This window comes from Cydia strobilella, chromosome 25, assembly GCF_947568885.1.
Source record: "Cydia strobilella chromosome 25, ilCydStro3.1, whole genome shotgun sequence".
NCBI classification, from domain to species: domain Eukaryota; kingdom Metazoa; phylum Arthropoda; class Insecta; order Lepidoptera; family Tortricidae; genus Cydia; species Cydia strobilella.
This window is the reverse complement of record NC_086065.1, coordinates 1,966,139-1,980,867: the sequence shown is the minus strand read 5'-3', so window position 1 is coordinate 1,980,867 and position 14,729 is coordinate 1,966,139. Positions and strand designations below refer to the sequence as shown.

Genomic DNA, 14,729 nt, shown 5'->3' with positions numbered 1-14,729 from the left:
TAATTAAATATATTAGAATGAACATACACCTATTTCCAATAAAGACATTTAGAAGTTCACGTATCACACAAAAACACAAAAATAAGTTGGACTCGACATGTTGCCGACTTGCGAAATCCTCCAAAACGATAACTAATGCAGGGCCGGGTATCTACAATAAACTACCTGATAGCATTAAAAATATTGAAAATGACCTGACATTCTATAATCAGTTAAAAAAATGGTTGACCACAAAAGCCTTTTATGACATGTCAGAATATAATAATAATGATTTAATCTTAATTTAATTTTATATTTTGTATTTTTATTAATTATTTGAAATTTGAAATGTGTTGATTATTTTTATATTGTATTATTTTACTTTAATTTAATTAATGATTATTTGAATGAATTGATTATATTATGTAAATCCAATTATGACGTGTAATATGAAATATTATTATAAATAAATGAGTATGAGTATGAGTATGAGTATGAGTATGAGTATGAGTATGAGTATGAGTATGAGTATGAGTATTATGGGTGTCAGGAAGTCATTAGTACGGGATTAGTGTCGAGACTGCCTAAAGCATTATTTTACTCTGAACTAGCCGCAGTTGGAACAGTATTATGTTTCGTAACGTTGTGATGTTTTGAAAAGATGCGTCCCGCCGAGTTTGTTGCTGGTCCCATATTGGGATACCCTCCTCCAGTTGAGGTGGGATTTAAATCTCTGGTCAGGGTTGGAGGTCAAACTTCCAAAATGTATTTGTTACCCTGTAAGTCCGAGAAAAAAAAAAGTTATCAGTATCATAGCACTTTAATTTATTTGTTATAGGAAATTGGACCTGTCATACAACTATTTGGAGAGAATAGACAACAAAACTCATGGCTTATTAGACGATTGCCTGTCTTTGGAAAAGGTAAGTTAAACGAATGAGTGTGAGCGAGATGGCTTATGATACGACTCGCATTGCGTTTCACGCGCGCCAATACGCGCGGGCGGTCGTAATAAATCATTGACAAACCATAAAATATTCTAAAATCTTGAATATAACCAGATAAAAATAAATATTAATCTAACCAGAGACATCACTACATAGTATATGTTTTTGGCAAAAATTTCATTTTTGGTACAAGCTTTTATCGCTGACCGTACTTTTTTTTCCACAGGCAACTAATACTCATCAAGACAATTCTAAAAACCCCAAACACAATTAGTTTGCGTTGTTTTATCACAGATTTCCTATGACCACCTCCTGTCTCCATCATCAGATCAGCTCGATGGTACCATAATATTGCATTGTCACCCGACTTACATGCGTATGCAAATTTTCAGCTTCATCGGAAACCGGGAAGATGGTTAAATTAGTTACCTTAGATTCCATTACATAGTTAGTTACATACAGGTCGACCCGCTCTGTATGTTTGTCTGTCCCTATATATGCTTAGATCTTTTAAACTAGGCAACGGATTTTGATGCGTTTTTTTAATAGATAGTGATTCAAGAGGAAGGTTTTATATGTATAATTTGTAAAGGTTTTGTGTAAATTAGTTAACCTACCCTCGCGAAGCCGGGGCGGGTCGCTAGTTAATTATAAAATAATCCATACAACGCTTGTTTATACTGCATAAAGGCCTGTGCACACCGGCTGCGTATGCGTGGACGTGCACGTGCGCGTTGTAATATAGAGATTTATATAAGAGACGCCACACCGCTTGCGTGTCGTGTGCGTGCATGGCTCCAACATTCCAGCGCATGCGCACGTGTACGTCGAGGCACACGCAGCCGGTGTGCTCTGGCCTTAATGTACGGAGCTGTACAGTGAAATTAAATTGTCAAATCAGAATAACGACAAATTCCTATAGTTAATGTCACTACCGGGTCTAACGCGATTTAATTTCTTTATTTTACCTTTTTTCCGACGTTTCAGCTAGGTTGCACTAGCTGTGGTCACGGAAGACTGACGTCCCAGCAAAATGTCAATTGAGATATTGGTAAACAACACCAAACTACCCGACATTAGTTTATATAAATGTTCGGGGTAGACAAATAAATGTATCTACCCGTTTCTGTTTAATGTTTATTGTCCGCGGCACGACACGCAACACTAACAATATCCGCACACTGGTCCGGAGATAGATCCCTTGGTTTAAACATCTGAATCACTAGTCCCCAAGTTGACGATTAAAAAAAATCCGAGTGTTTTTTAATTTCAATAGCTTCTCTACGATCTGAGGATAATAGTGACGCTCGATGGAGAGAACTTTGGATTTGTGTAGCTCAATACAAACTAATTCCTGTTATACAATCAATGAAAATGACAACAAGTAATTCATAATTTGAGTTTTTTAGGTGGATCTAAGCCATAACCGCTTCGGGTTTCTGACCAAGAAAATGTTCCCCGCGAGTCCTTGGATCCCATACAGACTGTTCGAAGTGGATCTCAGTTATAATGAGATCCCAGTTCTCACCCTGGATCTCACGCTTGGCACTAAGAAACTGAAGAAGCTTATATTGAGGGGAAATATTATCAACGATATTAGGAATAGTAAGTAATATTGGAAATATTGTCCCTGAAATCTTCGGCTTTCGAACGAAATTTTCCCCCACGATTCCTTGGATCCCATACAGACTGTTCGCAGTCGATCTCAGTTATAATGAGATCCCAGTTCTCACCCTGGATCTCACGCGTGGCACTAAGAAACTTAACCTTTCGTATGCTTAGGAGCAGATCTGCTCCGTATATATTCAACTTAAACATGAAGTTGTCTCGATTGCTATTTATATGGCAACTTTTTGACATGCGCATACGAAAGGTTAAGAAGCTTATACGGAGGGGAAATATTATCAACGATATTAGGAATAGTAAGTATTGTCTGTAGTTAATATCGCTAATATTGGCCTTGAAATATTCGGCTTTCGAACGAAAATGTTCCCCCCGAATCCCTGGATCCCATGCCGACTGTTCGAAGTGGATCTCAGTTATAATTAGATTCCAGTTCTATCCCTGGATCTCACTCGTGACATTAAGAAACTGAAGAAACTTATATTGAAGGGATATCAACGACGGTAATTAATTAATTATAGGTAATTCAAGAAATTTTATAAAATATTTTTTTCTTTCAGATGTTCTTGGCAACTTAACATCGCTTGAAGTACTGGATTTATCTGACAACCAGTTGAAGGACTTAGTTTCAAGGACATGTAAGTACATTGTACAGTCACCTGCGAAATTGCATGGCGAATTTATCAATAAATTCATTCATAATTTCTCCATGCAATTTCGCAGGTGACTGTACATGCTGTCCCGAATCACTCAGAATCATTTCTTCATCAATTGTGCATTACAGGTAATAAATAGGTACAGGTGTTATAAACAATTTGCGGCAGATTTCCTAGTTCAAAATTTGGGGTGCGCAGTTCACATAAAATTGCGACTTCGATTATTGGAAGTCCGAAAATGTTTGTTATATAATTTTATATCATAATGATCATTACTTATAACTTGTCTTTGCGCATAACTATCGTAACACCAAATCATTCATGTTAATAATGTCAATCATAATAAATATCTGTAATACTAATGTTAATTTTCATATATTCTTTTAATATAACGATTTTAAATAATAAAATTTTATATCATATTTATTTTTTAACATAACGATTTTAAGTAATAAAATTTTATATAATACTTATTTTAAACTTTACCTGGTTTTATTTATAAACTGTCAGGTATCTTGCATCCACACCACATTCAACTTGCTATCAAAAAAGAAATACAGTCCCAGAGTCGGGATAGGTACGACGACGAGCGAAGCGAGGAGGAGTGTTAGGTTTCTTGTGTTCCTCAGGGCGGAAAAAGGAGCCCCGCGAAGCGGGGCTTCGTCGACTCCTTGGCGGGCCGAAATAGCTTAATAGGCTAGGTACATGAAAAATAAAAAAGTTGCGGGGACATGACTAATAACAATTAATAATAATAATTAAATTAAATGGGGTATGAAATAATAACTTTACATGTAATTGGCTTTATTTATTACTTTTAATTTTCTAAAAATCGCTGTGTACGTTGCAATACACCCATACTTTATATGTTATGCTTTCAAATACTTATACAATTTACAAATTAAGTTTATTATAAAAACCATTATGAGTCGTGACGAATAGTTGGAAATGACATTATCTTGTTAAAAAAATCTGCCTACAGATAATTATGAGCAATGATTTTGGTAATACAAATATATATACAACAAATTTGTACGCGAAAAAAATATGACAAATGATTATTGTGATCAAAAAGCGTTATTATGAAAAATAATATGACAAGTAATGTTATGTGAGCCAATATGGACCCCAAAATTTGACTACAAAACAAATATTTAAACTGTTTTTTTTTTAATGAAAAAGATCTTTATCTAAATATCGACCCTCGCTGTGTACGCACTTCTCCAATCTTTTCCGCATATTCTTAATGCATTAATTTAATTTATTTAAAAAAAAAAAAAAAAAACTTACGCTTCGCTTAAGTGAAAAGCCTTTGATACGATACGCCTCAATAGCCGGGTCCACACAGAACGAGCATACGCGCGAGGCAATTTCCTCGCGCACAAAACGGCGAGTGTAGACGTGCCTCGGCCGAGGCGTGCGTGATGTATCGAAATTTTTAGATGTGCCTCGCGCGAGCCGTCTTGTCCGAGGCACAGGCTACACTGGCCGTTTTGTGCGCGAGGAAATTGCCTCGCGCGTATGCTCGCTCTGTGTGGACCCGGCTAATAGCATACCGGATAACAGCATAATGTACGTTACTCTGCTGGAAAACTATCCATTTATTATTTATTGGAAACAATGTAAGTTTACAGTTTAAAACCAATTCACTTACATGCTAGGAGTACGAGTAGGAGTAGGAGTATGAGTAGGAACATGGAAACTAATTAAAACTAACCTCAACATAAATACTTATAAAAACATGCGCATAAAAATGTCAAAACAAATTCTAATTTCAAATTTACTTACACGCTAGGAAACAAAAAAAAATCGGGTATAATATTAAACAATGTCAATAAAATATACAACATATAAAATAAAATGTCATGACAGTCAATTAAAATTATAAAAATTGTCACTAATCAATCCGCAACACTAACAAAACTAAAACATTACATTGGGCGTGGCATATAAATGATTTTATTCCTTCCAGCCGATCTTCAATTCAATCTACCAGAAAATATAACCGAATTATATATAAAAAACAATACGCTGCAAGAAATGCCGATAAAACAAATTGTCAACGCGACCAAGCTTCGGGTGCTGGATGTGCGGGATAACTTGCTGGATACTTTTCATCCAGCGTTGGTTAGAAAGATGAGAGACCAAGGGATGAAAGTTTATTTTGAAGGTAACTCTCTTATTCGATTAATTGTAATTTATGTAACTTAAGATTAAAATACGAATGTGCAGATTAGTTGCAGGAATCTAAGAAGGTAGATAGATACCAGTAACTACTCAGGATATTTTTACTTGTATGGTATATTGTTTTGTGTATATTCTGTGCTAGAGTTTAGCGATCGCCTGTTGTTTAGGTTACCTTTACTTAAGTTGCTGTATTATGTGTATTGTTTGAAGGCCTGTGCACACCGGATGCGTGTGCGTAAATGAAATGAATGAAATAAAATATTAAACATGGTAATTACATACAGATGTTATAAATTAATTGATTTAGTATCACATGTTAAGCCAAAAAATGGCATGCAAATTTAAAACTAAATAAGAACTTTTATTACAATTTCAAAATTAATATTGAAAAACAAATTTATTAAAATGATTAATATAACATGCAAGTAACATATTTTTTTTATAACAAGTCACATAAAGTTTAATAGTACATACATTCAAGTATATTATTTAATAATCCATTAAGTATTATAATTATATCTAGTCTAGTGTCTTAGTAAACAGAATCAGTCTGAAAATCGTTTAATGAGTAAAAGCATTTGTCTTTTAGCCATTTGTGTAATCTGGTGGTAAATAATTTGTCAGGCAATTGTCTGATTTCATATGGCAACTTATTGTACACGAGAATATTCATTACATAGCAGTTTTTCTTAAATAAAGAGGTGTTACATAGGGGCATTTGTAGTAGACATGTCGTAGACATGCACGTGCGCGTTGTAATATACAGATCCTTATGAGAGACGGCACACCGCTTGCGTGACGTGTGCGTGCACGGCTCTAACATTTCAGAGCACGCGCACGTCTACGCACACGCAGCCGGTGTGCTCTGGCCTTTATTGTGTTGATGTGTACAATAAAGAGTATTTGTATTGTATAATGTAAACTTGAAATGTTGGGATTTAAAATTAATTGCACGCGATATAATTAGTTTAATTTTCTTTTATTTAATTACTGGCTTTTGCCCGCGACTTCGTCTGCGTGGAATTAGTTCCAGCAGTTAGAGTAAGTATAGCGCCTGGATAATCTCTAATGACAATAATTTTGAGCATAATATGTACCAATTAACAGGCAATTCATTAATTTTCTCATTTTCACCCCCCTTTTCACCCACTTTAGAGATAACTTCCGACATAAAAACTGTCCTATGTCCTTCCCGGAGCTCAAACTATCTCTATGCCATATTTAAACTAAATCCGTTCAGCGGTTTAAGCGTGAAGAGGTAACAGACAGACAAACTTTCGCATTTATAATATTAGTATTTACTAATTCACGAGATATTTTAGCAGTTTTTAAACGACTTCGTCTAAAATGTCACCTCAATCCTTTTTAACTTGAGCAGCAATTTCTATCTTCTTTTTTTTTCAGGAAACAACCTAAAATGCGACTGTTTCACTCGTCCCCTAAAGCACCTTCTGAACCACCAAACCACAAACGACACCATCACCTGCTCCGAGCCCTTGTCTATGGCTGGGCAGCCTTTAAACGCCATAGACGAGGAACGGTTACTGTGCGCCAAGAATATAGGGTTAGAGGAGAAAATTAAGGAGTTTGGGGGAGAGGAGTTTGATTTTGAGCTGGAACCCGATTTGAGCTTCAGGGATATACAGTAGTAAGTATTTTACCTTTAAGCGCCATAGATGAGAAACGATTAATGTGCGCCAAGAATATAGGGTTAGAGGAGAAAATTAAGGAGTTTGGGGGAGAGGAGTTTGATTTTAGCTGGAACCGGATTTGAGCTTCAGGGATATACAGTAGTAAGTACTTTACCTTTAAGCGTCATAGACGAGGAACGGTTACTGTTCGCCAAGAATATAGGGTTAGAGGAGAAAATTAAGGAGTTTGGGGGAGAGGAGTTTGATTTTGAGCTGGAACCGGATTTGAGCTTTAGAAACATACAGTAGTAAGTACTTTACCTTTAAGCGCCATAGACGAGGAACGGACACTGTGCGCCAAGAATATAGGGTATGAGGAGAAAATCAACGAGTTTGGGGGAGAGGAGTTTGATTTTGAGCTGGAACCGCATTTGAGTTTTAGAGACATACAGTAGTAAGTACTTTTCCGTTAAATGCCATAGATGAGGAACATATTGTGAGCCAAGAACATAGGGCTAGAGGAGAAGATTAAGGAGTTTGGGGGAGAGGAGTTTGATTTTGAGCTGGAACCAGATTTGAGCTTTAGAGACATACAGTAAGTGCTTTTCCGTTCTGGGCCAATATTTATTTTTTGTTGTCAATTTTTTTTGTCTTTTCGATAAAATTTGGTGGAAAGATTGAGTTCCCTATTCTGTACTCTTATAAAGAAGAAATGCTTGCTTGCTTGCTCGATGCTATGCTTACTTGCAAAGATGTGCTTAAGCGGCACATGAAAAAGTGCCGCATAGAGCCCTCGCGGTGGGAGCAGCAGGCAGCCACACGTACAGAATGGCGGGCTGCGATAAATACTAAGATCACGGAATTTGAATGCCAGCGGCGCTTGGAGCTGGATGCCAAGCGTGACGAAATAAAAGCCAGACCACCTGCGGCAATACAATATAATTATATGAATGGTGTGCTCGCATGCCCGCAATGTTCGCGAACTTTTACAAACAAAATCGGTTACGTCAGCCACTTGCGAGCACACCAGCGACAGCAACGAAGTTGAAAGCAGTCGCCGTGGCCGTATCGGCCGTGGAGTTATTATTACTCTTATAAGCTCAATCGCAATTTCACTGTATGTCCTAAAAATACTTCCACTGAGTTACTAAAAGTGTAAGTAATATTTTTCTTACTTAACGGGAAATTACATAAAAATTTTTGGACAAGTTGTTTCGTAATAATCCCACCTAGAATTCTCATTATATTTTGTGATCCAGTCACTTCTGTGACGTTCCACAAAATTTATGTGAAAATGCGTCAGAAAACTAAAATTTTTTCAATAAATTTTCCTCGTATTTCCGAGTGGAAATAACCCAAAAAATAAATGGCAAACTTTTTTTAAAAATGCCCATCAAAAATGGTACCTATTTCAGTATAATTTATTTCAGTTCACAGCCAACAATATACGCGCACTGGTTCGTCCGGACAACAGAAGACGTGGCTGATTTCTTCCTATTCATCATTAATGACAAAGGCAACGTAGTTTATTCCAACGACGTACAGTATAATCTACGTTCTATAAAAATTGATATAGGTATGTAAAACTTTACCTTTATATTAAAGGCCCAGAGCACACCGGCTGCGTGTGCATGCACGTGCGCTAAAATGTTGGAGTCGTGCACGGACACATCACGCAAGCGGTGTGCCGTCTCTCATAAGGATCCGTATATTACAACGCGCAGGTGCATGCACGTTTACGCACACGCGTCCGGTGTGCACAGGCCTTAAACTAGCTTCTGCTCGCGGTAGAATAAATACTTGCTTATTCCACTTCTATAGATCCATTCCTCTTTTTAACTCCTTATAGTATTTTTGAAACTGGAAGGGTACGCTGATAGATGTCAATTGAAAATGAAAAAAAAAAAAACCAGCCAACAACTAAAAACAGAATAAATAAATATTTAAGTGGGGTCCCATACAACAAACGTGATCTTTTTGCCGTTTTTTTTGCGTAATGGTACGAAACCCTTCGTGCGCGAGCCCGACTGTCATTTTGCCGGTTTTTTTTATCAAAAACATAACTAATAACCACCGCAGGAAAACTCGCTTACACGTTAAAAAAACCGCATCGAAATCGTTTTGTGTCGTGAATTAAAAAATGATTCACTTATATTCATTCTGCAAAACTTATTTCTTTTAAAGGGATTTTATGTAAAATTAATTTAAAATATTTTTCCTAATACTACCTTATATTATATAAGCTATTTTAAGCTACTGAAAATTAAACATTATCTTAGCCTGCATCGATTACTACATATTTCACTCTTAAATTAAAATATGCTTTGTATTAGTTATCTCATTATCTAAATATAGTCTGTCAAACTATTTTGTCAGTAGATAAAGGCGCGAAATTCAAATTTTCTATCGGACGATAACCCTTCGCGCCTAATTTTTTTATATTTGCCGCTTTTTTCACTGGCGACGGAAATGGCTTGACAGACTATAGTTATTTATTTACATGGATCTTAACAACCTCTTTAACAATTCACACATTTCACTTTCCTCATTAATTTTTAATTACCACAGACAGCGGTCTCCAAACGTCACTCCAAGAAAATGGCGCCAAATTTGACATTTGCGTGCAAGCGAAAAAGTCAAACGGTTTCGCGCGCAAACGCTACCCAAGCCAGTGTCAAAATGTGCCTTCCAATTTTGAAAGCTGGCCGAAAAAACTGAACGTCGACAAGCGGCGGCTGACGAAGAAAAAGTCGTATTCTTTTTTCAAAAATAACGTTTTGAGGTTAGTGAGCGACTCCATTTTAATTACTCTGTGCATATTTTTGGGTGTGTGCTTTAGAAAGTTGGCGGATTTTGAGATTTAATCTGTAGATTTTTTTTGTCTTGAGTATGTCGAGTTACTTTCAAGGGTATTTTATTAGCTAGTTAAGCTAGTAGTAGCAGATTAACACTGTTTGATGGCGAAAAGAAGTTTGCAATCCTTTCAAGCAGTTTTAGTGTCGATGGCCCGATGCAAATATCATTTAGTATTAATATATTTACATACAATACATTGTATTAAAAAAAAACTATGAAATCCGATTATATCGCGTATATTGACATCCGCCAGTCACCCGTTGACCACGAACGCTGTGAAGGGTTCGAAACGTCGGGATGTTTTTTTTTCATGAGTAGCTATTGTGGTAAAACTAAATATATTTCGTTTTACAAGCAAAAGGTCCATTCTTCTTCCCAGCGTTTGTCCCGGCTTATTGCCACGGCTCATATTAGCCCGGGGTCCGCTTGGCAACTAATCCCGATTGGCAAAATTTATTCCATTCCATTAAAAATAAATATAATTAGTCTTCAAAACATTTAATAGTCAATTTTTTTTTACTTCGTTTTATTTAATCGACATATTTAAGGCATTTTTTTATACAGAGTTGTTCATTCCCGTTGCCAGGGAGATTTTGGGATTATACTGAGCAACTTTTACTATCAGACCAACCGCGAAATCGCGAAAAAAAAATTTGGCTGTTTCGTACATTTTGGCTCGTCCATTTTCTATGGGAGGGTAAAAATTTTTTTCGCGATTTCGTGGTTGGTCCGGTTGGTCCCATAGTAAAAGTTACTAAGTATTATCCCAAAACCTCCCTGGCAACGGGAATGCACTTATTTTTGGCCACCCTATATACAGCTCTAAATATTTTTTTTTAAACTGGCAAAAAAACACTAAAAAACCTTTCATCTGGTCAAATATTCGACAAAAAATATTTTAAATCATAATATGTACTTAAGAAACAAACTTTTACTTGATTTTATACTTTACTTTTAGCACTTCAAACATACTCAAGACAAATTACTAATTAGTGGTTGTATTAATTGAAAGTTGTTCCTTAAGTCGATGCTTTAATTTTTGTCACAATTTTTTATAAGTATTATCACTGCCAGGATGTTTCATTTTATATTTTTGTAACTTTCTATTATACAATGTGTTTAAAGAATCTCAATTTTGTAGCTAGGCTATGTTGACTTGCTTTTTACTTTTTACTGTAAGTATGTAATTAATATTGTTAAATTGTAAAACGGGACTTAATCGCGTATTTAAGTTTTAAGATTTACCTCCGACGTTTCGAGCGTTGTCCCCGTGGTCGGAGGTAAATCTTAAAACTTAAATACGCTATTAAGTCCCGTTTTACAACTTAATAATGTGTAGAAATCGTGAAAGTTCAAATCAGTATAATTATTATTACCTATTTCATAACTTATGAATCATAAGTCACAAATTTAATATGTAGTGATATTTTAATCACATTTTTTTTTCGTTTTAATGTAAATATATACATATTGTAAACTGAATTTTATGTATAGCCTAGCTGTTTGCATGTGTTTAAAGAATCTCAATTTTGTAGCTAGCCAATGTTGACTTGTTTTTTACTTTTTGCTGTACCTATATAATTATTTTATACCTATTTTATAACTTATGAGTCATAAGTCACAAATTTAATATGTAGTGATATTTTAATCAAATTTTTTTTTCGTTTTAATGTAAATATATACTTATTGTAAACTGAATTTTATGTATAACCTAGCTGTTTGCATGTGTTTAAAGAATCTCAATTTTGTAGCTAGCCAATGTTGACTTGTTTTTTTACTTTTTGCTGTACCTATATAATTATTATATACCTATTTTATAACTTATGAATCATAAGTCACAAATTTAATATGTAGTGATATTTTAATCAAATTTTTTTTTCGTTTTAATGTAAATATATACTTATTGTAAACTGAATTTTATGTATAACCTAGCTGTTTGCATGTGTTTAAAGAATCTCAATTTTGTAGCTAGCCAATGTTGACTTGTTTTTTTACTTTTTGCTGTACCTATATAATTATTATATACCTATTTTATAACTTATGAATCATAAGTCACAAATTTAATATGTAGTGATATTTTAATCACATTTTTTTTGAACAAGTTTGGGAACATCAAATTATTTTATTAAATATTTTGATTTGTGTTTTTTATGTAGTCACACTACTATATATAAATTAAAAACTGTAATAGATGTCATATATTAAAGAAAAAGTGACGAAGCCCTCCAGTGGTGAAGGCCGGATTCGAACCGGCGTCTTTAGCTATCGCGGCTAACGCCATGAACCCCTAGGCCACCCCGCCACGGCGGTGCCCGTCCGAATTTCTCGACTATATGCCATCTTAGTAAGACTAGGCGTCTTTGACCAGCTCTAAGGGCATTTTTTTTGTTTCAATGTAAATATATACTGTAAACTGAATTTTATGTATAGTCTAGCTGTTTTGAAATGGCGTTTAGTCCTGGGCATTTTAGTATCTTGTACCAATTAATAATCTGACATGTAAAGTTGGATTAGTTCCATTTAGTAACCAGTCACAATTTTGGTAAAACAAACTCTCCTAACTCATTCTACGTTGTTAGATTTTTTCACAATTCCCATTTGGTACTTAACCGCTTATAAAATGGGAATATTCTTACTCTAAGAACAAATTAAATTATTTTCTATGAAAATATTTTAATTTGTGGTTTTTCAAGTAGACACACTACTATTTAAACTATAAACTGAAATAAATATCATATACGAAGGAAAAAATGACCAAAGCCTCCAGTGTCCAGAGCTGGAATCGAACCAGCGTACCCCGTTTACCGGACAGGTGCCTGAACCGCTCGGCTATCCGGCCACGGTGGCATGGGTCGAAATTTCCAAGTATATGACAATTCCCGAAGGCTTGTGGCGCCCCCTTCCTATATTTTTTCCTTCGTATATGATATTAATTTCAGGGAATATTCTTTTTCGCTTTTGCAAATTGACCGCGAAAAATAAAACTTGAAACTGACTTTCAATCTGTAACCGGTTACCATATCATGGGAATAGCTTGGTTACAAAATAGAACTGATCCGTAAAATGGAAGTACTTAAGTTTTTACGAAAGAGTATTAAAAAACAAAATGCTCAATTTTAGACATTTGTAAATCATATTTAACTTATGACAGCACACTTAAGCTGATATTACATACATTAAATATTATAAATTATCCCATCAGCTACAGGATGTTGTATTTTTTTTGTATATTATGAAATAATTTTTATGCGTAAAGTGCCAGATTTTTATTAAAGAGTCAGCAAGCTCGGTTCTCCATACAAAAATAGTAGTGCCTGTAATTAGTCGATTTAGCTTCAGATACCATAGTTAAAAAAACACAGCGATGTTAAGTTGTTCATACAAAACTTGGTTTTGGTCTATTTCGTTTGTTTTATAAACTGGAGCTATATAAACTAATTACAGGCATAGATATACCTTATCATAGAGTAACTTATACTAGAGCGGTACTGTCATAGTAAATTTTGTAACCCCAGTAAATTCACTGCCATCTGTCGACACACTTTAAAACTAAAAATAAATATTTATAAAAATACGATAAAATGTATTTAAATATGGATAAATGATTTTTTTATTTGCATTAATTATTTTTATATGATTTTGACCCATGTTCTTTCACTGGTATGCGTTAAAATTATAAATAACAAACTCAACAGTCAACGCCCTCTATACGAGTGTAGGCTAAAACTAGTGGCGCCATCTGATCGAGAATCAAATTTTCGTGATTTTCGAGGCACGTTTTTTCCTTAGACTGTATCCATCTATTACGGAGTTATATCTATCTTTGACCTTATCCTATTGTATGTGCAAAGTTTCATTACAATCCAACAAGTAGTTTAGTTAGAACTCCCTTTGTATGAGAAGGTAAAATTCGGCCGAGCTTGCTGCGGACTCTTAAGTCTTCCTATGAGGTCTGAAAAAGTTGTAGTTACGAGTAGCAGGCAGGTAACTACTTCAATTTAACTGTTAATAAATACAGGGTTGGAAATAGATTTGACATATAACATATCTTACCAATTTTTTTTTAAATACGCGTCTTAAAATTTGAACTCGGCGCCGTCGACTGGACAGAAACGGCTTTGGACAGAGTAGCATGGCGGTCTTTGGTGTCGGAGGTAAGTAAGTAAGTCTTAAAATTTGGTTTCATAAGATGTCTGTATAAAGGGGTCATTCATTAATTACATCACACGAATTTGAAGATTTTTTTTTACCCCTCCCCCCTCCTTGTCACACCTGGTCACATTTGGCTAACCCGGTGTGATGTCACATATTTGGCAATTATGTTTTCAACGAAATCAACAATTTCAATTCGTTTTTACATTTATATTAACAATTTTTTTTGTCGCCAAATCAATGTTAGAAATGTATAACACGAAGCCGATTAGGAATAAAAACAAATCCATAAAAACGATTATAACTGCAGAAGATAGTTATTGAACTGTTAATAGCAAAAAAAAAAGTAGTTAAAAGTGACGTCAGAAGCTTGTGACTCCCCCTCCCCCTTGTCACGTGTCACATTTTCTTGACCCCCTCCCACCCCCTAAACGTTGTGACGTAATTAATGGATGACCCCAAACTGCCTCGAATCGTCAAGTTACCATTACAAAAAAGCACGCATAAATAAAAAAAAGTATAACATACAAGTCATACGGATATCAAATGAGATTCACTTTCAATAGTATACAATATCTTATTCATAGGTAATTGTAGCAAAAACTTGTACAAAAAAATTTACAGTAATTTGGTTCAATGCCGACGATTTAACTTTTAAATAAAGACCTTATAGTCTCTACATGAAGGTTCAAATTGCC

At 35.0% G+C, this 14,729-nt stretch overlaps 2 protein-coding genes across 2 annotated transcripts in view; one reads left to right on the top strand and one right to left on the bottom strand.

The window, feature by feature from the left end:
- The window catches only part of LOC134752914 (chaoptin), a 32,283-nt gene extending 22,372 nt beyond the window's left edge, over nt 1–9,911 (top strand). The window contains exons 15-21 of the mRNA XM_063688697.1: nt 818–902; nt 2,336–2,531; nt 3,110–3,187; nt 5,178–5,375; nt 6,797–7,040; nt 8,454–8,599; nt 9,592–9,911. Coding sequence (XP_063544767.1) covers nt 818–902; nt 2,336–2,531; nt 3,110–3,187; nt 5,178–5,375; nt 6,797–7,040; nt 8,454–8,599; nt 9,592–9,887 — 1,243 coding nt within the window. The 3' untranslated portion in view covers nt 9,888–9,911. The remainder of the gene's footprint in view (nt 1–817; nt 903–2,335; nt 2,532–3,109; nt 3,188–5,177; nt 5,376–6,796; nt 7,041–8,453; nt 8,600–9,591) is intronic.
- LOC134752816 (probable chitinase 2) overlaps nt 1–14,729 on the bottom strand; it is a 483,068-nt gene that overhangs the window by 329,021 nt on the left and 139,318 nt on the right. The window lies entirely within an intron of this gene.